Source organism: Chaetodon trifascialis, chromosome 20 (assembly GCF_039877785.1).
Source record: "Chaetodon trifascialis isolate fChaTrf1 chromosome 20, fChaTrf1.hap1, whole genome shotgun sequence".
NCBI classification, from domain to species: domain Eukaryota; kingdom Metazoa; phylum Chordata; class Actinopteri; order Chaetodontiformes; family Chaetodontidae; genus Chaetodon; species Chaetodon trifascialis.
The window spans coordinates 11555025-11579864 of NC_092075.1; the positions used below are offsets into that span (position 1 = coordinate 11555025).

Genomic DNA, 24840 nt, shown 5'->3' on the forward strand with positions numbered 1-24840 from the left:
GCCACTTCGTAGGAATCGCTGGGACCGCTGCAGCTTCAGGGATAGCCATCGGTGGATTTGAATGGAATGTGAGTATTCATGTCTGATGTGCTAACTAGACATTTATCACTTCTTACACAAATGTTATTTCTAAACTGTGACACAGATATTATCTCTGTCAGGTGAGCTGATAAGTCTGTAGATTACGGATGGAATGACACTGACCGGCAACAGAAGTCAGCTTTATCTTTATCCTTTTTCAGTAACTGGTGGCATCAGTTCTTTATCGTATCCTCATATTTTTGTGTGTTCCAGGCTCTTATTGTGGTCGTCATTCTGGGATGGCTCTTTGTGCCTATCTACATCAAAGCTGGGGTAAACAGAACACATAGGCCAATCTTACATATACACATATTCATTTGAACTATGCATTCATAACCACTGTAAACTTATGGTATATCTTAATTTACATTTTAATCACTGAGTTCCTAATATGCATATATCTTTAAAGGCAGACTGAAGGTGTTTGTTGCAATGCATGATTTATTTATCCCAGCAAAAAACAGGAGTGGGAGGTTATAAAAACAGCAGCATTAGAGGAGAAAAGCAAGTATGTAAAAAAAAAAAAAAAAATCTCATTTATTATGGCTGTGTTTAGGTGGTCACCATGCCCGAGTACCTGAAGAAGAGGTTTGGAGGACAGCGTATTCGCATCTATCTCTCTGTGCTGTCCCTCTTCCTGTATGTTTTCACCAAGATCTCAGTAAGTCACAGCGATGCCACATCTTAACCCTCAGTGATATTTCAACACTGTGCCAGTGTTGTGCATTATTAATTAACATGATGGGTTTTCTCCTCTTGTCTCCACTCAGGCAGACATGTTCTCTGGCGCCATTTTTATCAACCAGGCTATGGGATTGAATATCTATCTTGCTGTTATTATACTACTTTTGATCACTGCACTATACACTGTCACAGGTCTGTCCACTCAGGATGCATTCACTTCCTTTTCCACTAAACTCACAGATCACTCTAAAGTCAGAGGTCTTATCTAATTTACAGTGTAAATGGCACCATGATGGGAGGTAAAGTCCTCGCAGGGCCATATGTAGACATGCAGGCACACACAGACACACACACACACTCCTCCTGGCTAGTTTATCTGTGGTGTGTTATTGTGGTCAATTACCCATAAACTGCGATAAGGACAAAGTGGCCTTCTGCTGCTGTTTTGTAATAATGGGATTCTGAACTTTAGCTCGACAGGATCAGCAGTGAAAGAGCATTTACATAACAAAGCTAAACACTGAACATCCAATTTGGCGTGATGAACTGGCTCATGTACAAAGTTAATTTGATTTTATTATCTATAATCAGTCCAGTTATGTACATTAATGGTGATAAATATGTGTTGGTTTTAATGAAAAATTTAATATGTGTAATGTCACATATTGTATCTCAGGTGGCTTGGCTGCAGTGATCTACACAGACACCTTACAGACCATCATCATGGTTGTTGGATCATTCATCCTTATGGGCTTTGGTAATATGTTTTTTTCCTGTTTTTAATCCCTATCCCATCTTTTTTTGCAAGTTGTTGTGTTAATACTAATCCTGTTTGTGACATCAAATTATTATAGTGAAAATGACTGTAAGTTAGTCTAACTTGTACACATGTCCTCAGCTTTCGATAAGGTGGGAGGCTATGAAAGCTTCCAGCAGAAATACATGGAGGCCATCCCTACTGACACGGTCAACATCAGTGCGAACTGTTACGAGCCTCGGGCAGACTCCTTCCATCTTTTTAGGGATGCAGTTACAGGAGACCTGCCATGGCCTGGCCTTGTGTTTGGACTCACCATTCAGGCGACTTGGTACTGGTGCACTGACCAGGTCAGTCAAGCAAATGAGCAGCACCACTGGGATACTTGTTCTGACTCAATGGCAGCTATTAGAAAAGTCTAGCAACAATTTGTGGCCATCAATACACACACAGAATGGATTGCCACACATTTGTACACACAGTTATGTACCTTTATCTTCCTGTTTTGCCAGACTCACTCAAGCGACCTGAGGGGCCCTGTTTTAAGAGGACAGACATGCTTTTAGACCTTAATGCACTCTCAGAGACTGAGATAAGATTAACGGGCAGACTAAAGCTGGATCTCTGTGATGAATGAGATGGTGTTGACATCAAGCACACATAAACACATTATGGTCAGCCTAAGTTATCCTTGTTCAGTTAACAGGAGAGAATGCTTAACAGCAAGCATATACGATTGGCTTCTTTGGCCTAATGTTACAAAGACCCCACTAACATTTTGACTTGAACCTGAAATAGAGAGAATATCCACTACAACCATTTTTCCATGCATTAATATCCCATTTACCATTGGCTGTATCATGGCACAACTGATCTTTTCCCATCTGTGACATGTTGTTTTACTGTAGGTGATTGTCCAGCGCTGCCTCTCAGGCAAGAATTTATCTCACGTTAAGGCAGGCTGTATCTTATGTGGCTACCTGAAGCTGCTGCCCATGTTCCTCATGGTTTTTCCTGGCATGATCAGCAGGATCCTCTATACTAGTGAGTGATTTATGGTTTCTAAAGTTTAAAATGTGACTGGTTTCGGCTGAAGCCAGCTCAGTGACTGAAAGCACAATGGTGCCTCATGCACATCTTACCACAGACATAATGGTCGGTTTGAATATTTCTTAACCTTCTGCTGATCTTACTCATTTCATTCAGATGAGGTGGCATGTGTGGAGCCAGATAAATGTTTGGAATACTGCGGGGCCACTGTAGGTTGCACCAACATTGCTTATCCAATAATGGTGGTGGATCTCATGCCCAATGGTGGGTAGCTAAAGACCTTTGTCTCCTAAGCTGAGAATGCAAACAACAGCTTTTTGCTCCAGGATATCTTCCACCATTTTAATCTGTTATTCTATCTATTTTAGGCCTACGAGGTCTTATGTTATCAGTGATGCTGGCCTCTCTGATGAGCTCACTTACCTCCATCTTCAACAGCGCTAGTACACTCTTCACAATGGACATTTACACTAAGGTTCGGCGCACAGCCACTGAGAAGGAACTCATGATTGCCGGCAGGTAAAACACGTCTGGGGTTCAGTTTGATATGATTTCTGATTACAAGATTTCATATGTGCCTCACTATCTCCACATGTGCGTTTTTGACTGTGTGCAGACTGTTTATCTTGGTCCTGATTGCTGTGAGCATAGCATGGATCCCTGTGGTGCAGTCAGCCCAGAGTGGTCAGCTCTTTGATTACATCCAGTCCATCACCAGCTACCTCACACCACCTATTGCAGCCGTCTTCATGCTTGCCATCTTCTGCAAACGTGTCAATGAATCTGTGAGTTTCTACAGCAATTATCTCTACATGTACACATTTCAGTTTAAGTACAGTCTTCTGATTGTTCAATATAAACAAGTCTCAGAGAGTTTCATGAGTGTACAGACATGCTCACAGCTCTATGAACTGTTATGTGGTAACATCAGCATGCTAACATGCTCATAGTGACAATGCTAATTGATGATGTTAAGCAGGTAGAAAGTTTACTGTGCTAACAGTCTTAGTTTAGCATGTTAACATGCAGCCATGAAGCCATCTAAATAGTTGTTGAGATATTTCAGTCTGAGTCAACTGACAGACTGATATATATTGCCATGCCTGGGCCTGAGAAGAGAACTCTTGTATGTGGTTAAATGCAGTCCATCATAAACATCTTAAGAAATGACTCTCCAAGGGTCATTGGTAGCTTCTGTCTTTTTACTGCTTCCTTTGACCCCTTGTGTAACTTGTGCCTTCCAACCATAAAGCATGTTGAATAACATGGACATGTGTTATGTGAGCTGGTGTGGTGTGAACTCCAACCCCCCCTTACTGATATGATTCCTGCTTTCATGATTGTGGCATTAGCTTAGGCATAACACAGGTTATGCATGCTATCAGCTGATCAGTGTCAGTTAGCAGCAGATTCAAACAATTATCATTCACATTGAGACAAGTCAGTGAGGAGGTTTTTATAACCTGACAAACTCACACTGCTGCTGCTAGTACTGCCTCAGCTCATTTCTCCAGCTTCCCCCACCATTGTTAATCACATTTGTCATATCTTGTCTTGCAATCTGCATTTTGTATATCTCTTATCTTTGTTGTGTGTGTTTGCTGGATGCTGCTCGACATTTTCAGCGGTGGTTCTGTGGCCCGACAGATTCCATTACATGCTGTTTGGATTTATTTAGGGACGCATCCTCAAGCGCAGAGCATTAAATGCAACCTCCTTACCATACTTTGCAAGAATAGATGCAATCTCCTTTTATCCATGTTCGCAGCATGGCTCCAGGGATGGCAATGTTGGGTGGGTGGGTTGGTCGGTCCACCACTTTGATCCAGACTGAAGTATCTCAACAACTATTGGGTGGATTGTCATGAAATTTTACAGACATGTTCACAGTCCCCAGAGGAATAGGCCTACTGACTTTTCATCTTTTCATCCCAGCACCTCCAGCAGGTTGAAATTTGTGGTTTTGAGTGAAATAGCTCAAGAACTATTGGATAGATTATCATAAAATTTGGTGATGCCTTAACTTTTCACCTAGCTCCATCATCAGGTCATTTTATGTCGCCCATTGCTTTAGTTTGTGACAAAATAACTGCCATTCCCATGAGCCTCAGATGTACTTTGTGTTTACTGCTAATTTGCAAATGCTGGCATGCCGATATATAAGATGGTGGACAGAGTAAACATGACACGAATCACCATGTAAGCACTGTCATTGTGGGCATGTTGCCATGCCAGTGTTAGCATTTACATTAGCCCAAAGCACCACCAACATAGAGCCTCACAGAGCTCCTAGCATGACTCTAGACTCTTCGTCTTGCTAAATCAAATGTTATAATCTAAAATGACAATTTTCCCTACTTTTTCTTTCCTCAGGGTGCTTTTTACGGCCTCATGATTGGCCTGGCCATCGGCCTGTCCAGGATGATTGCTGAGTTTGCTTATGGCACAGGCAGCTGTGTCCACCCCAGTGCCTGTCCCACCATCATATGTGGAGTCCATTACCTCTACTTCTCCATCATCCTGTTTGTTGTCTCCTGTATCATCATCCTGAGCGTCTCTCTCATGACCAAACCGATCGACGACAAGCATGTACGTGGGCGTTGTGAGATGAAGCTGGATAAATCATTAATTTCTAAAACATGACCACTCACTGCAGACTGAAGACAAAGCAATCACCAAATTCAGAAATAATCAGTTCAAACCTGTGTGTTGTTTTGTTTGTCTAGCTGTATCGACTGTGCTGGAGCTTGAGGAACTCTACAGCGGAGAGAGTGGACATTGAACAGGATGACTGGGTTGATCAGCAAGATTCCAACAGCATGAGCATAGACGGTAATCAACACACACACAGTATACACATAAATAGATGCATTCAAGAGTGTACATACTCACGAACAGATTTTCTTCATCTCCGTTGTGTCTTCGGTCACAGAACCCGAGGATGAGCCAAGCTTCTTCAAGAAAGCAGTGATGTGCTTCTGTGGCCTGGAGCAGAAAAAAGGCCCAAAGCTGAGTGCAGAAGAGCAGGAGGCGCTGCAGAAGAAGCTCACAGACACCACAGAGGTGCCTCTATGGAGGAACGTCGTCAACATCAATGCCATCATCCTCCTGTGTGTGGCTGTTTTCTGTCATGGCTATTTCGCTTAAAGAAACTCAACTGAGCCTGATTGCTCTTGGATACTATAATCTATATTTAAGTGGATTGGATGGACAGGATATGGATGTAATTTATACTCTCTAAAATAAGACATGCACTTGAAGAACTTTCTATACTGCATAATTATAACCATACATATTGTACAATTGTGCATGGCTACTGAATTCCTCCAAGGCATAACATCTATTTTTCTAATGTATTTGACTGTCTCACACCTGAAAAGCTGATATATGATTTTTTTTTTTTTTTTTTTTTTTTGGTTATGTTTTACAGCAAAACAATATTGTAATATGATAACACGTCTTACACTTAAAACATGTTAATATTGTGCATAAATATTTATAGCAGGCAATTTTAGTGGGAATGACAGGGTTTGCCAAAATGCATCCCCATTGTTAACCTTCCTCTTCATCCCCTAGACGCAGAAAGTTAGTTGAATACGTTAGTCTAGTCTGACTCACTGATCTTTTATCTGACTGAGGTCTGTGTGAGAATCTGTGGCCCTGACCGTGGCTTTGAAATATCCACAGCCTGACTGTGCTGTGTATTGATAAATTCATGCTGCTGTCCATGGTACTGAAGTAGCAAACGCCTTTTTCCCTCAGTCCCACCCCTCTGTCAGTTTTGTCTTGGATCTGTAATATTCCCTAAACCATATACTAAAAATACTGAATTCTACACTCGAACTCTGCTGTATAAAGTCGTGTCATCTTCATGATCAAACTCACAAGTACCAATGTGCCACAGCACGGAGGAGCGAGAGGATCATAGAGACACTCTGTAGTATTCCCATAATATTTCTGATATTTCTATGATTGTTCAGTAGCATCGGTGCTGCTGAAAATACACCCAGTCACAAAGTAAGGTTAGGCTTACCCTAACCATCAATAACTAGCAAATCAGCAGCTGTATATTAGCACATGTATTTGCTGCACATTGTCCTGGGTTTCAGGGTGAGAAGCTCAGTCATCCGTGAGGGACTCGGAGTAGAGCCGCTGCTCCTTTGCATTGAAAGGAGCCAGTTGAGGTGGTTCGGGCATCTGGTAAGGATGCCCCCTGGGCGCCTCCCCAGGGGGCATCTGGTAAGGATGCCCCCTGGGTGCCTCCCCAGGGAGGTGTTCCAGGCACATCCAGCTGGGAGGAGACCACAGGAAAGGCCCAGGACTAGGTGGAGAGATTATATCTCCACACTGGCCTGGGAATGCCTCGGGATCCCCCAGTCAGAGCTGGTTAATGTGGCCCGGGAAAAGGGAAGTTTGGGGTCCCCTGCTGAAGCTGTTGCCCCACTCCCCCCACCCCCCCGACCCAACCCCGGATAAGCAGTGGAAGATGAGATGAGATGAGATGTCCTGAACCCCGGTGCTGTGTGGGTTTTCCATTGTTCCCTGCAAGTTTTCTTCTTTTCCTTTACTGTTGCTTTTGTGATTGTGAGCATGATGAGAGAGGGCAAGGGTGGCTATGTAAATTAGAGCATCTCGTTTAAAATAATCAGCATGTTTATGAGCTAACTAGAGAAGCAAAATGCCAGTAACTTGTCTGTAATAGGAAGACTTTAAAATTCCTGTATGTGCTACCTCATTCTACCTACACCTTGTTTTTCCTCATCACGTGTGCTCAAAGTCCATGAGTGCTGTCATCTGTTTAATCAATGCCCTTTACTGTATGTTGTTTTAGGTGTTAATGAATAAAAGCATCTGAGGGAAGGAGGGACATGAATTCCACAGAGGGCTATCTGACACTCTGTGCTTCCCTCTGCTGGTTCACTGTTGTTCCTGCTGACAATGGAAGCTACTGGTTTGCTGTTTATTTTATTGCAAGTTAAAATGTTGGTAAAATCAGCTCTTGTCGTAGTAAATTATATCTGTCATGTATCAAGTAAATAAATGCTGAATGACAAACGCACATCCCTTTTGAATTTATCATTAGACTTGTGAATCATTGATATTCACATGCATTATCTCACTCTTATCACTAACTCTGTGGTTAATGTGCACTAAGCAGTAGTGCAGACCTTGACTATGCGCATCAGTCTTGGATGATTCACGATCTCTGATTCAGACTAGCATTCTTTGTCCTCTGTAGTTTCATCTCTTTTATTGCTGCCTAATTCTCCACAAGCCGTATATCAACTTCATAACTTTTGAATCATAAGCCTGGCAGTGAATCTGCTGGCGTGCTTGGTGACTAAGTGTAACAATCCACAGTCAAAGGTCAGCCGTCAGAGGAGGCGTTTCAGTGCTGGAACCCAAGCGCCATCTGTCAGCCACTTTTAACCCCAGTGATGAGCCATGAAGAGACAAGACATACTTTCATTTCTTTGAAAACTGCAAACAAAGACTGGGTGGATTGTGATAGATAGCCTTGTGTAACAGTTAGAAGAAGAGCCTAAATAAAATGAAAGCATTGAAGAAATCATTGTCTTTATTTTATGTACTGTAAATTCATTCTAGGCTTCGTTAACCCAGGCTGCTGATAACTATGGAGCCTGTGTACTTGGCCCAGTCAGATAAAGACGGTCAAATGGCCACAGCAGCCAATTTGAGGTGATTTCGATATGTAATATCTTTCAAAATATGACATCCAAATCATTTTATAAGGTTAAAGGGTATAAGGGTAAAAGACAAATACGTCCGTGCTTAATGTGCAGCATATGTGATCATCCACATACACAAGCCAAATATTCATAGCCAAACCTTAGTTTTTATTAGCCAGAACACACTTCACAAACTTCAGGCTTCACATGTGATTTGAAAAATTAACAATCAGTCTCAAAATGTAAGCTTCAAAAAGGTAATATTTGCTTCAGAACTAATATGTTAGCTTTCATGAATCTGTACAGATGCACATTATTGTGTTTATTTATGATAGTGGTGATGTAATGAGATTGGTCTGCTTGGCTTGGCTTGTCACAGTGGCCTCCTAGTGGCACGAGGGCCTCATTACAGAGGACAAGATACTACAATCAATCCATGCAGGACATTGACAACATTTAAACTGCTTATGTCATTGTTCTGTGGAAGCTATTTAGGCTGGAGTTAGTTGATCTTTAACATGACGTATCAGCCATCAAACCTCAGGTACAAGTATTCAGAGATTATTGTCACATGTGTCATGTGTCTGTACCAGCTCTATTTGGAAAGTCTCCTGAGGCAACATCTGCTGCTTGGAGTCCATTCATCATGCCCAGATCAGATCTGGTGGGTTTGGAGAAACTGGTGGCCGAAGCTTACCATACACTGGAGCACAGTACAGTTTTGCACATATAGTTGATTTCATTTTGGCATTTCCAAATGTATTAGATTAGATTCAACTTGATTCTCACTGCACACAGGAAAAAGCTGCATAACAAAATGCAGATTAACATTTTAACTAATGCAAAATGTACAGTACAAATAAATGTAGCTATGATATTGCATAAGGTGGTCTTAGTTTAGGTCTGCAAAAGCCTCTGTGCCTCATTCAATGCCAGATTACAGCTAAACAAAATATCAAGTATACAAATACTGGAGGTGACCTGTCTCTGAACTGCACCTCTGACGGCTGCAGTGGGGAAATTCTGAAGGAGAAAACACCTTGACTTCACCATAAACCTTAGTTTATGGCTAGTTAATTTCACTTGGCCATAATCGAAATTTTTGTCGTGTTTTGATCCCAACATATATGAAAAGTTCATATTGACAGCATTTTAAAACCACAACAGTTAGGACTTCAAGTGCTTTTTGTATCTCTTATGTTGTGAAAACCTTGGTTTTCCACTAGTTGTACTCCAGCATTTCCAGTAAGCGTGATGACAGTTGTGGAGCTGTTTGCTCATGTTGCCAGACCGCTATCAATGAAACCTGATCAAACCACACCTAAGCAGTTATTCAAAAGCAGATTAGCTGACTTTATGAGTGATAACCTGCAATTAATGATTACCAGTATGTTACCTCTGACTCATGCTTATTTATTCAATGGCAGTGTTGACCAGGGGGGGCATGTAACTTGGCACGTTTAATCAAATGCTGTGTAATACAAATCTGAGGTACTTGCACTTTACTTGACTGTCTTCTTTTTATGCCACTTTCTTCTTTTTCTCCACTACATTTTAAAAGGAAATATCCATTAAAATTATTTGACAATTATTTGATTATGATTTGACTAGTTACTTTACAAATGCAGATTTTTGCATGCAAAACACACAAAGCGCCTATAAAATACATTTTGTTACAGATTACACTGTTAATACAGTTTATAGAAGTACAGTTTACAGGATTAGTTGATTGATCAGTTGATTAATTGACAGAAAATGTCACCATTTTGATTATCTTTTGATTGTCAAATCTTTTTTTTTTTTTTAAACAATTTTTTTCATACAAACAGCTTCACAGTTGAGGGTTTACTGCTTTTCTTTTAAATTATCTAATTTATTCTTAATAATGCTGAGATTTGGACTGTTGGTTGGACAAAACAAGCACTACAATCTGCTTGCTTTGGGCTCTGGGTGACTGGTGTTTCTCACTATTTTCTGAATTTTTACAAACCAAATGATCAATCGATTAATGGAGAAAATAATCACCAGATTAAATGAAGACGATCAGTAGTTGTAATCCTTTGCAAACTAGTTCAAAAGTAAATCTACCTTAACCACCTACCACAGCTAGCTTAACATTACAGTTATGGGGTTTTACTGAACAGCTAGCTTAATGTTACAGTTGGAAGTATTTACTGAAGAGCTAGCGTAATATAACAGTTAAGGACATTTACTGATTGAACATCGAGCCTGACATCACAGTTGGGGGTATTTACTGAACAACTGGCTTAACATTACAGTTAAAGGTAAGGTATACTAAACAGCTGGCATAACATTAGAGTTAGAGGTAACAGTATGGGCTAAACAGCTAGCGTAGCATTACAGTTAGAGGTATTTACTGAACAGCTAATGTTAGCGTTACATTACAGTTGAAAGTTTTTACTGAACAATTAGTTTAACATTACAGTTGGAGGTATTTACTGAAATGCTGGCGTAGCATTACAGTTAGATGTATTTACTGAACAGCTAATGTTAGCGTTACATCACGGAAGTTTTCACTTAACGATTAGCTTAACGTTACAGTTGGAGGTAATCTACTGAACAGCTAGTGTAGCATTACTGTTTGGGTAAGCTATTTTAACATTAGCTTAGCAGCTCTAGAGTCCAGGAATCACCATGAAGTCACAGGGTTCATAAACCCTCCAAGTCTGAACAAAACCAGGGGATTCATGGCATGTAATTAATCCTATTAATTATGAACTTATTGAGTCTGTCTATTTCTCCCAACACGTCCAGGATATGGTGCCAAGCTAATAAAGTTACACCTTTGGCCAGTCTGTCCACGAAATCGACATCAATCCTCCATCAAACTTCTGGTAAGCCTTCAAAACGGAATATAACTGCAAAATGTTGAAGTAAAGCAGCATTACTGTCTGGAATTAGTTACTATAATGTGGTCAATGAATTTTAATTTTTAATATTTGTAAGACCTCCCATATTTACTAATTATCTGCAGAATATAGATATTGAGTATAATACAGTGGTAAGCACCTAAAAAGACATTTTAATTGCTTATTGATGTGCAGTATTTGCACAGCATCAGTATCCACTTATAGAGAGATCAGAGGTGGTAATTCACAAATACAATAATGCATATCTGCTTACATCTGCATTATAGTGTGCAACAGTTTAGGCTGTTAAATGTTAAACAAAATGACCAAACATTTGAACATGACATGCACATTCAGTGGCCTAAAAAAGAGTGCTGGGTAAAAGAAACGAGAGATACCCAAATATAACAGAAAATTGCCCACAAACTAGTTGTTTGAGGAACTTGTATTGCTTCAGTCAGGTGTTGAGCACATAGAGTGGATCTTCCTCAAACCTGCATTTCGGAGAACTACAGAAGAACACGTTTACACAGCACTTACTGCTAAAACTCATTTTAGTTATTTGGTGTTCAGATGTTCCGTTGTGACTTGCTGATCTATTTCCTCTCATTACATTATGGATTTGATGCCCGTATTATGTAACCATAACCCTCTTAAAGTGATTGAAAAATCAAATCATCTTTTTTCTCTCCACTTTGATCTGAGGATTATTTATTGGTCAGCATGAAGGCTTGAGCAGACGCAAAATGTATTAAAATCCTTGTTATGTAACATCACTGGATGTGCAGATCTGTGGCGGGAGCTTAAGATGCTGCCTTCAAGTTTCTGGGTGAATTTTATAGAAACAGCCGTTTCAAAGGTTTCAAAGTCCTAAAGGGGAGAGAACACAAATGGCACCTCTTTGCCGTGTTAACATTTTTGCTTTGAGGCCCTGCTTTTAGGAATCTTATTTCTGCAGCCATGAATGAGATACATGCGGTCAGTGTTGAGTGTGATGGACCTGTTTTTCCAAAGCTTCCTGTCAGCAGCCTGATAGAAAGTTAATTTGCAAGTGAATTTCTGCTTTGTTTTGCTTTCTCAGATCTACTGCACTGCCTAGATTAGATCTGTGTGCACGAGCTTCCTGTATTGCCTTTGTGCCTGACTGGCATATTTAACCATACGTATGTGAGTATTAATGTTGTACATAGAGTATGATTCGTGGCTGTCAGCGCAAAGCCTTCATATCTCAGATGGGTGTGTGCATAAATGTACATCTGTGTTTATGTGTGTATGTGTATCGATGTGCGTGTTAGACGGGGGGTCGGGGAGGGTGGGTAATATTGTTAACGTTCCTCATTGGCTGGAATATTTTCTCTGGCAACTAGAAAACGTGATCCTGCCTGCAGAGGCACTGCAGTGTGTGCTGCAGCGAGAGAGAGCAACGAGAGAGAAAGAGAGGGAGTGTGTGTGTGTGTGTGTGTGTGTGTGTGTGTGTGTGAGAGAGAGAGAGAGAGAGAGAGAGAGAGAGAGAGATAGAGAGACAGATGGGGGAGGTGGGCAGGCAAAACAAGCCACATGCATAAGGAGGAAGCCAGAGGCACAGAGGGAGAGTGTGAGTGTGCATGTATGTGTGAAAACACTGCGCATGTGTGACTGTGAGGCGCACTGAGTGGAGCAGACGGAGAAGGAGAAAGCGGAGTAATGAGCGGCAGCTGAGACAAGAGGAGAGACAACAGCAGAGGAGAGGGAATGAGGGAGGAGAGGAGTTTTACCTGAAGACCAGACGAAAGAAAGAAAGAAAGGAAGGGAAGGGGACGCACATGCTGAGAAACACAGTGCAGAAGCTCATGTCACTGCCCAGAATAAGCTGAATAATTTGAGAGGCTGGGGTAGAGGGATGGAGAAAGAGGGACCAGAAGGAGAGGCACAGTTCTCCTCGCACAGAGAAGGAGCAGCGGTGGGAGAGTGAAGGACAAAGGTGCCAGAGAGGAGAGGAGGAGAGGATCGAGGGATGCAGAGCTCGACGCAAGCTGCCTGAGACATGACGCATCCACCTTGAAACGGCTTCCTCCATCTTACATCTCCTCCATGTTTTCCCGCCCCTGCTGCTGCTGCTGCTTGTCGTTCATCCTGCTTGAATCAAATGGACAGGAGAGAGCATCCGCCCTCTGGTGAGACATCCACTGAACAAAGAGACTGAGCGGCTTGGTTTTATCCTCACAGAGCAGCATCAGCAACGTCAACACCAACAACTGGAACAGGAGCGAGGAGGCGAGAAAGGACTGGAACAAGACAAGTGCGTAGGCAGACAGGTGAGGATGAGAAAGGGCTTTGCATGTGTTTGATTGAGAATATACTGAGGCTTTTCTGTGGGCTGATCTTCATAGTTTATTCCTGTATGTTTCAAATGTGTGAGGTGGGGCTCCTCTGTGACTGAGTTTCTTTTTTAGCTCTCTGCGCAGGAATCAATTAGACCGAGGTGGTCTTTGCCATTTGCTTTGTTACGTTAAGCTGGGGTTTACATGGTTGTTGCATCATGGCCGTTCATTTTGCAGACACGCACGCACACACACGGATGCATGACTGGAGCCACATATATGCACAGAGCAAACATTGCACACCTACTTATCTGCATCGGCCACGAACAGTGATTAGAATCCATGTCGAAGAACGTGAGGATGTGTGAGTTTGGGTGTAGATGGTATCTCCAGAGTGTCATGTCTCCAGTGGTTATGACATTTCACAGACCTCTGCACAGACAGACAGACAGACAGATTGTGGGGGCAGGAGGAGGGGGTTGGGGGTTGATAGGGACAGGGCAGAACGGCCTGTTCTGTAGCTGTCAGCAGCGCTAAGGCATCTCCATATTGGCCATACATTGGCGCTGCAGTGAGAGTGCTGGGTACACCATGCTGCGATTGCATAACTGCTCCTGAACACACACCCCTCCCACATGCTAAAGCTGCTCCATCGCACACAGTCCAAATATTTTGGCCACCTTACCTCTATCTCACTGTCCCGCCTGAGTCTCTGCTCATCAGCTCATCAATAACGCCGTCCACCTTAACCCTGTGCTGAGACAGGCTCCTAAAAAGAAAAATCAATCACCTTTATCAATCAAGGCAGCGCTGTTATTGAAGAGCTGGACGTTTGCTGAACCTTTCCCTCATAAATCTTCGATGAGGTCCGTGTCAGGCAGAGCGATGATGGTTATTGCTCTTATTTTTCTGCCTGTGTGCAGCTCTACCATGTTGCAGTGGGAGCTACACAGACGAGAACAAAGAGCACTTGGCTGTAATGAATTGCGAGGCAAAATGGCCGATGTCTGCCATGAATGACAGCGGGCTGAATTATTAAAAACAACATCTCCCCACATACCCACTAAGCGCTTTCTGCCCATACAAAAACACAAACTTCAGACTGCCATCATACAGTGACCTGTGGAATAATTGCATGCAATTACAGCTTGATGGACTGAATGTAATACGAGAAATAGATCCAAACATTATATCTATATCTGAATCCTGGGAGAAATATTTAAATTTTGTATTTAAATTTTGGTATTTAAATTACATTCAACCTACTGTGTGTTATATGTGAATGAAATTCATTCATTTATTCAGAAAACAATTGTAAACAAAAGCCCATTGAGAAACGAATGAAATCTAAATACTTATTATGCAGAAATGAAATCTTGGCATTTCAAGTTTTATATAATAGGGCTGTAACAAACATAAGGGACATAAAACAACACACCAAGCCTCATCTGTCATCAGCATTTATACAGCACCCCACTTAATATACTTGTCAAATTGGAAAATATGCCACAGAAGCAAGTCCTCCTGTATATAAATCATTCACAATATTTCACTGAATCCCCACAAGATTTCCAGAGAGAAGCAGCAGCCAGCAAACATACAGTAAATCTGGGGATTTGTCCTCACATCACGCTAAGGTCATAACATGTTATGTAATCAAAATAACAGCATAATGTCCCACACAGGTCCAAGGAGAGACGTGGCGATGTTTTTTACCAGCCGAGGCATGAATGTGGATATACATCTCAACATAGCTGGCATACCTGACATACTGCTGGTATGTAGTGTAGGGGCACAAAGACCTGGACCGTCTGTTCTGTCCACGCCAACAGACTGCTCACATAGATGGACTGATGGATGGATGGACAGCAAGAGGGAGGGACTGATAGATAGACAGATTTTCATTGAGAAAAAGAGAGAGAGACAGGCAGGGAGACAGACTGATGCAGGGTCTCTATGACTCATTCAGAACACGGTGACCTTCTCCTGCTCTCCGATCTGCACAGGTGGAATCTATCCTGTTTTATCATGAGGACCTGAGCTGTCAGTGTGTGTGTGTGTGTGTGTGTGTGTGTGTGTGTGTGTGTGTGTGTGTGTGTGTGTGTGTGTGTGTGTGTGTGTGAGAGAGAGAGAGAGAGATGAAGAAACCTAGTGGGAGTGTGAGAGGATAGGAATGTTCTAGGCGTGTGGAGCTATGTGTGTTTTCTCTCCCCTCAGGTGTGTGTTAGTGTCAGTTTCATCAGTCAGAGATAAATCTCGTATGATATGCACGTTTAAAAATATTCTTTTCAGTGGCTCATATCTGTTATCTGTTTGTTTGTGTGTCCACTGGAATGTAAAGGGTGGTGCCATGTACGTGATGGGGAGTTGTCTGAGAGTAAGAATGTTCTCGGGTATGTGTGTGTGACTTTATGTGTATTCAGCTCTGTATGTGGTTAATGGTATAAGGAATTTGCTGCTGAGACAGACTCCTCTGACATCTCTGTGGTCAGCTCTCCTCTTCCTCCTCTTGCTTGTGATGACGAGGTCAAATGCCTGCCATGATTTCATTAGTGTAATAATTCCTCTGCAGGGAGAGGATCGAGAGCTGTGTATACACACACACACACACACACACACACACACACACACACACACACACACACACACAGACACAGAGGCACACACTCAATGTCAAGACTGTGGGAGAGCTGCAGCACTGTGTTAATATGGTGGCTGGGTCGGAGATGAGCTCCTTACATAATCGGAGAGGGCTCTGTCGATTAGGAAGAGGCTGCGCCAAAGCTGGCCCATCAGCAGGCAGGCTGCATCAGTTATCAGCCCTTTTCATAGCACTGTCACCAAATTAGAGGGTAATTTTAGCTGCTTCGTCTCCCCCAGGCTTAAAGGCTCCTCATGCAGCCTGGATGCTTTATCAACTTGACCCCTGCTACCGCCAAGCAGACATGTTTCCACAAGCTGTTTATATCCACAAAATGAGTCCAGACATATACAGCACCCGTGAAAGAGGAAGCTGATTATTTGAATTTGAAACTATAGTTCAACTGATACTGGATTTTTGAGGCCAAAACCAACATCGCTGTTTGAGTCTAAAAAAATACCACATTTTCTGGTATTCAGTGGACCTCTAATTAATTTGCTATAGTTTGAATCAAATTCAAAATTCAGGCCTAAACTCAACCTTGTATAGAGATGAGACACATCAATATACTAAAGCATCCTCCAGTGTCATATAGGGCATCATTTAAAATTGATGCTGCTGGTATTATTTCTGAGTTCAGTCACTAATAGAAAAATGTTAAATGTTTGATACCTTCAACTGTGATGAATACAAAATGTGTTTTGTGAGACATTTTTTTTTATTATTTGACAAAAGGGGCCAAATTTTTCAATTGTTAAACGTTGTCTGAATCCAAGTAGGACTTTAAAAGGAGTCTAAAAGGAGCAAAATTATGATTCAAACCATGATTTATTTTTTTTTTTGGTCATCATAATACTGTGCTGAAGGCAAACTGTCTTCTTCTTGATCTTACAGCCTGAGCAATTATTAACCGTTACATTTTTAATGATTTTATACAAAATTTCCTTCTAGCCTCATATTCACTTTTATGATGCCTGTTTGGGAAAATTCTTGCATAGATATGTTCTAAAAGCACAAAGCAACGACCCCTAAATGTATCACTATCTTTATTAAACGTGCATGAAGGCATACTGCATTTGAAAGAGGATGAGAGAGAAACAGAAGCTATTTTGGGAGACGCGTTGCAGCGCTGCAGTGCTGGAGGAACACATTGGGTGAGATTGTGAGTGACTCTGGCTAACAGCCCTGTGTGTTTCAGTGTGGGGTGCTTAAACATGTCAACAGATTAATTGAGAAAGGATAAAGGGGAGAAGCAAACGTCTGCCTGTTTGCCCAATATGGCTCGCTGCATCACGTGAAATTTATTTGCTAGAGCACTTCCGCCTGTAAGGTACATCTCTGTCATTCGGTGTGAATCTTCAGCAGGGGTTGGGGGCAGGAAACCACTGAGAGGTACACAGATAAACAAACCATAAATAGAAGCCAGAACCAGAGCTGCGCTCCCTCTCCTCTCTCTCACTCTTCCTCGCCATGTAGGTCACCTCCTCTGCTCAGCTTTTTTTTCTTTGCTGTAATGAATCATCGCTGTTGACAGCCGTGCAGAGAATGAACGATGTGTCATCATCCCTCCTCTGCTGTTTGGCAGCTATTGTTTTGGTCAAACTAAAAATTTTCATCCATGCACTTGTTCTTTTTCACAAACCCACACACAGTATGACACAAACGCTCCGTAGGGGGGGACTGTAACCTGTTCCCACACATGTTCGAGTCCAACTGACGCAACTCAAAAGATGATGCTGATAGAAAGCAGGAAATATGACAAGAGCAGAACCACAACATGTGTCACAATCACCTGCTCAGAGCAGGAAATGTCTCTGGTGTCTGGTGAAACTTATCCGTGTGCTGGTGGGAGGTGTAGGGGGGCACTTGGTCTCTTTACTTCAGTATTTCTAAAGTCCTACTTCCAAGTCCAAATTTTGATGCATCTGTGCGTCTTAAACACACCAAATAAAACAAATCTGTGTTCTGATGCTAAACAAATGGAATGATGTTGAGAGAATAACTAAGTAAGGTTAATGATGTGTTTATGATTGAGGTCACAGTTAAAGGTGGTGTACTGGCCTATATTACGCTGAGAGGTATTTTTAATTTTAGAAACACCTTTGAATGTAATGCAGTCTGGCACAACACCACCAACGCCACTTATTAATTAAATGATCTGAATCACCCTCATCACAGGCTTCAGACATGCAGTTGGTTTGCTGGGCTTCTATTTCTTACGCTTAAGTGCACCACATATCAACATAATCTTCCAACTGATTGCATGCAGTCAGAAGACTCTCTGTATTGTGCCGTGCCCCGGAGCGTGTGGCAACATGATAATTATCTCCGTCTTAAAAGAGACACACCTGGGCCGAGGCCAAGATGAAAAAGGAAATAGGACAAAAGGTTTTCTTCCTCCACGTGAGCCACCCTGGCAGCCGCCGCCTGATGAAAACTGATCTTCATGCGGCTACAGTAGATTTTACTGTTGATTCTTTGCAAGTTTAAAAAAAAATCCAATCAGTCATAAACAGAAATATAACATTTCAAAGACGCATGTGAGCTTCAAAGTCTGTCTGTGAAACACAATAAAAATAGCAAAAAATGTTTTAAGAGAACTTGTTCTGTTCATTCTGCTGCTGTTCGACTGTTCATATTATATGTCACTAAAACTCATTCAATCTTACACACAGTGTGTTTATCAGAGCAGAAATGCATGTATTTTCTAAATCTTTTCTCCGTTTCCACAGGTAGATGGACCAAAGGAATCCTGAGGTGACGTTAAGAGTCTGAGACACTGAAAAGGGAGACAAGCACAGAGGCATTCTTCAGACTGTTATCACATCTTCTGCTCAGCTGGGAGGACTCCCCGAAAGTCCAAAATAAAAACCCTTCACTCCCACCTCTGAGGAATTCAGGAGCCTTGGAGCTTGAAGGAGTCATTCCAACAAAACATTATAGGACACCTCCTTATAAAAGACCTCCTCCCTCTTTCTTATCAACAAGCCACCTAGAGGGTCACACAGGGTCACCTGACCAAAGTGGACCAAGAGCAGAGACAAAGACTGGAGGTTGTTCTTTCTTTCTCACGCACTCAAGTCGGTGCGTAACAAACTGGCAGCCAACAACAGGAAGTGAAGCGGACGTTTAGGCAAGGAACACATGTAAGGGCTAGTTTGAGAAGGCAAACGTTTCCTTGGCAGGCCACAGGATATAGTTCAAGACAATACCTCTTGGACCTTTCTGAACTGCCTGAACTCAACCCCCACCCCCGACTCTGAATGCAGATATCCACCAACCTGTACTGTATGTATATATGTGAGCATCCGTGTGCATATGAGATTATTTAATAGTGTTATCACTGAGTGAGAACATATCTTTGTGCTAAAGTACTAACTGTCCTTGTGTGTGAATATTCTGCTAATAGCCATCAGACAGAGCACAGGAACATCAGCATAGGTGACTTAAAACAACGAAAAAAAACTACCTTTAAATAGTCAACACTGGTCAGATACTGTAAGCTGGACTGTTAAATCATCTGTACATATCAGCAGTGACAGAATAAGAGCTGCAGATTGCGGTGCTTTGGCTGAGCTCCTCTATCTGTCTTCCCTTCATAAAGACTCAGGCTCACACAAGCGCCCACCCGAGGGGGGATATCTGAGGGAAACATGGAGACAACCATCCGTCCCCATGTCCCCTCGAATGGCTGACTTGAGAGAAAGAGCTCAATTCTTTTCCCCTTGCCCAGAACCAGGCAGGGGTGTCCAGCGCTGATAAGAGCCACAGCCCCTCTCTCTTCCGCCTCCAAAAACGTGCGAATGTCCTGCCTCAGGCGTCAGCCCGTCACCATCCCCATGGACACCGTCAAGATCATCCAGTCGGAGAAGTTCCCCAGAGAGTGCCCCGTGCCTGTCACCCAGCCACGCTATGCCCCGCCCCCCAGAGTGGCGTGGGACGGGGGAGGTGAAGGCGAAATCATCGTCAACCAGGCCTGCAGCGACCTGGCCCTGGACATGACAGGCTCCCCCCGGCCTATGGTGTCCCCCGTGGCCCCCGTGACGCGCAGGGAGCAGAGCTTCCTGGCGCAGCGCAAAACCAGTGCCAACGAAATCTGCTACCACCAGTTCCACTACAAGATGGAAGACGTCATAGTCAACCAGTACGTGCTGCGCTCCTCCTCCACCTCCTCCTCCACCTCCTCCTCCTCCTCCTCGGGACCAGTCATGCCGTGCGAGCCCCTGGACTGCCCCACCTGCGGTCACACCTACAACTTCGCCGGCAAGCGCCCGCGCATCCTCTCCTGCCTGCACTCAGTGTGTGAGGAGTGCCTGCAGATCCTCTACGAGTCCTGTCCCAAGTACAAGTTCATCTCCTGCCCCACGTGTCGGCGTGAGACAGTGCTGTTCACTGACTATGGCCTGGCTGCTCTGGCCATCAACACCAGCATCCTGAGCCGCTTGCCCTCTGACCCCAACGGGCCCGTGCAGTGGGGCGGGGATGCCGACCGCAGCTGCTACCAGACTGTGCGCCAATACTGCCAGTCAGCCTGCACCTGCCAGATCGCCAACCCCTTGTCCTCCTGTGGCATCATGTAGACAAGGGGGGACACTGCAGGCATGACTCGACGCTGCCGCCCCGCCCACCACCACTCTTTTCGTCTATAAGCTCTCCCCTCTCTCTGCCAACCCCCCCCCCACACACACACACACACGCACACACACACACACATACAGTAAATAAATCCCTCCACAGATGTTATCTCTATATATTTAATAGCACAGATGGATGCTGTGTGGGACTAATGGATGCCGGTGGTTCAATAAATAGTAAATAAATGTATTTTATGTATGGACTGGAACCCTATTCACCCTCTCTTGTTTGGTTGGATGTGTTTGTCATTGACATCTCTTTACATGGGAATGCCAGGGGAGGTCTATCCCCCCAACCTAGGTGAATAAAGATTCAATAAATGATAAAAGTTACGTGTGTGGCCTGCACTTGTTATCCATCAAGCTGCAGAAAGGACCTGGCTGCAGAAATTTGGCTGTCCTTGTCTTATTTAGATTTAAACTGAGTACTTTATTTATTTTTGCTTTAAGCACTGATGTAGATTTCAGGGGATAGATAATGGATAAATAATGTGTTGCAATGCATTATTGTTGTTATAATATTGTCATATCATTGTTATATTGAAGTATTTTTGAATGGGTTTTCTACACAGTTTAAGGGTGTTTGTTGTTCATTGTTCATTAACTCTTTTAAGATATATGTAGCCCTTACAAATACCCTTAACTCCCTCAGAAACCCCGTTAAAAATCTTTCAGTATGACCTATTAATTCATCCATTCATTTAATTACTCAATACATCCATTAGTGAATCAACTGAAAATTCCTCATCAGGAAGTTTGATAAGTAATGAATTGTTTAAGCCATTTATCAAGCAATAATAATAAGGTTCACTGGATCCAATATTTCGAATGTGAGGATTAACTACTTTCAGGTCATTGTAAAGTGATTATAAGTGGAGCTAAACTGACATCAACATAATCATTAGTGCCGCCCCAAATAAGTCATATTTTCCTCCTCAGATACATTTTCATATCAGATTGTTTCTCCACATGCGGACATGCAGCATTTGGGTGTTGAAGCATGTTTCTCTGTTGCACAAGTACACCAAGACAAAATGACTAAAAGTTTCAGTGAGATAGTTATATTTACATTTTATTTCTTGACATTTAATATACTGTGTAATATACTCCAGAGTGCACATCACTATTCTTTACAATTTGCTGCTTTAATGGGGAAAAAATAGATGCAAGTTTGACATCTGTAAAGTCAGGCTTTAAGAAATTGAATCCCCCATCACAGTTTTAGAGAAAATCGTATTATTTATCAGTATAAATAATACTGGCAAGTATGGCAGGCAATAAATACACATGGCAGATTGCTCCATTACATGGGCTGAATAGGAAGGCAGTTTGAAAGCAGTGACTGTGCTCAGACTTTTATTGGACAGTTTTCTCCTCTTCACAACTGACACCAATATGTCTGTCATCATTTATGCAGGCAGTTTTCTTCCTGTTCCTCCTGAACAGCTGGCTCAACCGTCGCCGGGCTGAGTTTTTCTCAGATAACTGCATCTGTTGGCTGTATACATAAAAAATTCATGAAACAGAGCTGAAGCAAGCCATTGTAGAAAGCTGGAAGCTGTACGTAAGCTCAGGTTGACGAGAAAAAAGGACAAGATGTTCCAGAGGAACAGAAGCACAGACTGAAAATGGAAAGCAAACAAAGCATCTCTGCATCCACTGTGCATTAGCCGTGAACCGCTGTGTGGCTGGCTGCCATGTTGGAGCAGCACACGCATTTCTTCAGAGCCTCGTGCATCATTTGAGACTAATAACACTGCACTGTAGTTATTAATATAATATCTCACCCCTTTACTTTTACTCTCTCCGCAGAGTCCTCTCTTCTCAAAGTCCCAATTCTAAACGTCCACTTCCTGTTAGGTTTATTGGTTTCTTCTTTTTTAGACTGATGAAAAGACACAAAATCGTTGCAGACCAAAATGACACGATAGAAATTACATAATATATTCTTTATCAGGTATTTTGATGGTGTTTCTTGCATAGGTACAGATTATGGGCTGTATTTGAGTGTATTCTACCTGCACTTCATGCTCTTCCTCTGCCTTCTCCAGCAGGTCATCTATACTCAGATGCTGCCCTCTGCAGTCTGCATTCAACGCTCCTGCATCAGCACACACACAATACAGCTGCAATGCACACAAGACCGGCGATCCATTTCCATAGTACACAAATATATGGAGTATGCTAAACAAAAGGTGAAAACGGAAAGAAACGGGTGGACTAAGACTCACTAAAATGTAGTGTTGCAAGAGTTGTGTCTGAAGCTGATCTCTGCCGAAAATGTCTGTAACCTTTCCGCCGCTGGGGTTCACTGGAATTGAGCCTGGAAAAGTCGGTACTTTCAAAACTTCGACAAGAAGAGAGGTCCTCCTCAGCAGCTTTAGAGTCACTCTGACAGGTGCTGAAAGCCTGAAAGAGAATCAAATGATGGGAAAGACAGTCTTAACCCTCGAGCTGCGAGAAGACATGTTGTCATCACCAGCTTGATGAGCTCATGTCCTGTTTATAAATGCAGTGAGGTGTGGAAGCTATGACAACTTCATAATAGCCTTTGCAAAGATGTTCACCTCCAAGTCTTGATGCTGCCGCCAGGCTTTCATGTCCATTTGTAACGCTTGGTTGTGCATCTGTTGTCTGGCAGTATCTTCTAGCATTTGGCACACCTGCTCCAAGTAGCTGAGCCCGGGACTCAGTACTTTCCCTTCCTCCTCACCAAGGACCTGCACAGATTGTTGAGCGTTAAAAAGTGTTGCCATGTAGGGTCTAATAAAAAAATACAATCTATACAAGTTTAGTCAATTTGAAAATCAAAAAAGAAGAAAAATCAGCAGTACAAACAAATGATAGATGACATTATGCTGTGTCAGTCAGTCAATCCACCACATGGTTTCAGACATCAGTATCTCATCATCTGCCGGATGGACTGACATGACATGTTGTGCACACATTCATGATGCCCAGATCATGAATCCTGCAGACTCTGGTGATCCCCTGACTTTCCTCTAGCGCCACCAACAGGTTGACATTTGTGGCTTTGAGTTCAATTTTTGACAATCATCTGATGGATTACCCTGAAATTCAATTCATGTGTCCATCAAGGATGAATTGTAATAACTTTGATGATCCTCTGACATTTCATCTGCAGCCAGATCAGAATGTTAAGCTGTCACATGCCTCCGCCTCGTCTGTATTTTGTGTTTGTTTGCAGGCTTACATGCAAAGCAAAGATGATTAGCATGGTACAGATTATTATAACTGCTATAACGTCAGCATGCTAACACTGTGAGCATGTTAACATGCTGAAGTTAGTTCAAAAGCATCGCTGTGCCTAAAGGGAGTTTGGTATAATAAGCAACACATGTAACAATGTAACATTATGTTACATAACCTTTGCAAAGAGCAATGAAAGCCTTGACCTGTTTAGTCAGAATTTCCAGATCTGTCTGTCTGATTGTTTCTCACTTTACATCAATGCATGTTGGCATACAGGGCAGGAGTTTTTGAGCAGGATAATAAAAGTGTAATTATATATAATTACAATAAGTGCTTAAGTGAGTAATTATGTCAACCTGACATTGTATGGCTTCTCAGTATTGCAATTCTCAGACTAAGACTTTAACCCTGCCTCTCATTCAAATAAATGAATAAGTGAAGTGTCCACACACCCAAAGACTAAAACAACATTGAGAAAGTAAATTAAATACCAACCGGTACCATTAATCCTGTTGTTTCAATACATTTAAAGCCTGAATTCCACGCTGAGCACTCTAACTCAGGACAAACTTGAAAAGGATTATCGCTAATGTTCTTTTACACTGTTGGTCAAAATCAAATTTCAAATCAAGACTTGTTTTTTCCCCAAATCTGATTAACAACATTTGTGTCATATTTATCCAAAACCCAACAGACTTCTGCCTCATGTCTCTGTCCATTCCTCTCATGCCTGTGGGCGTAAAGTCACCTGGGCAGACTGGTTTATGATCCCTCGCCCTGCAGACGAACTGTGACGGGTTGCGAGCGTGAAAGAGATCCTGTATGAGTAAAGACATGCCTGTCCTACTTTAAATTTGAGAGCAATCTGGTGTGTTGCAACCCTTCAACTAAGGTCAAAGTAAAGGCCTTGTCACACCTCT

The 24840-nt window shown here is 42.4% G+C and overlaps 3 protein-coding genes across 5 annotated transcripts; 2 read left to right on the forward strand and 1 right to left on the reverse strand.

Moving 5' to 3' along the window:
* Positions 1-299: 299 nt before the first annotated feature.
* On the forward strand, positions 300-5719 carry slc5a1 (solute carrier family 5 member 1). Of its 3 annotated transcripts, none has more exons than XM_070988670.1 (12): positions 300-354; positions 638-742; positions 852-957; positions 1442-1522; positions 1664-1872; positions 2431-2566; positions 2729-2836; positions 2941-3091; positions 3189-3357; positions 4946-5161; positions 5299-5422; positions 5505-5719. In XM_070988670.1, exons 2-12 carry the CDS (start codon positions 647-649, stop codon positions 5717-5719), a joined length of 1611 nt encoding a protein of 536 aa, XP_070844771.1. In that variant the 5' UTR covers positions 300-354; positions 638-646. The 3 variants fall into 3 exon arrangements, with proteins under 3 accessions (XP_070844771.1, XP_070844770.1, XP_070844772.1); XM_070988669.1 differs by having other exon boundaries at positions 5299-5404; XM_070988671.1 differs by having other exon boundaries at positions 5299-5367; positions 5450-5719.
* Positions 5720-12527: 6808 nt separating this feature from the next.
* On the forward strand, positions 12528-21038 carry rnf208 (ring finger protein 208). Its single transcript, XM_070988503.1, has 2 exons — positions 12528-13426; positions 18806-21038. Exon 2 carries the CDS (start codon positions 19877-19879, stop codon positions 20651-20653), a length of 777 nt encoding a protein of 258 aa, XP_070844604.1. The 5' UTR covers positions 12528-13426; positions 18806-19876; the 3' UTR covers positions 20654-21038.
* Positions 21039-21903: 865 nt separating this feature from the next.
* On the reverse strand, positions 21904-23478 carry LOC139348419 (uncharacterized). The gene is made up of 5 exons (XM_070988504.1): positions 23275-23478; positions 22939-23116; positions 22726-22808; positions 22495-22592; positions 21904-22205 (listed from the first exon to the last, which is right to left on the reverse strand). Exons 1-5 carry the CDS (start codon positions 23461-23463, stop codon positions 22064-22066), a joined length of 690 nt encoding a protein of 229 aa, XP_070844605.1. The 5' UTR covers positions 23464-23478; the 3' UTR covers positions 21904-22063.
* Between the last annotated feature and the right edge of the window lie 1362 nt (positions 23479-24840).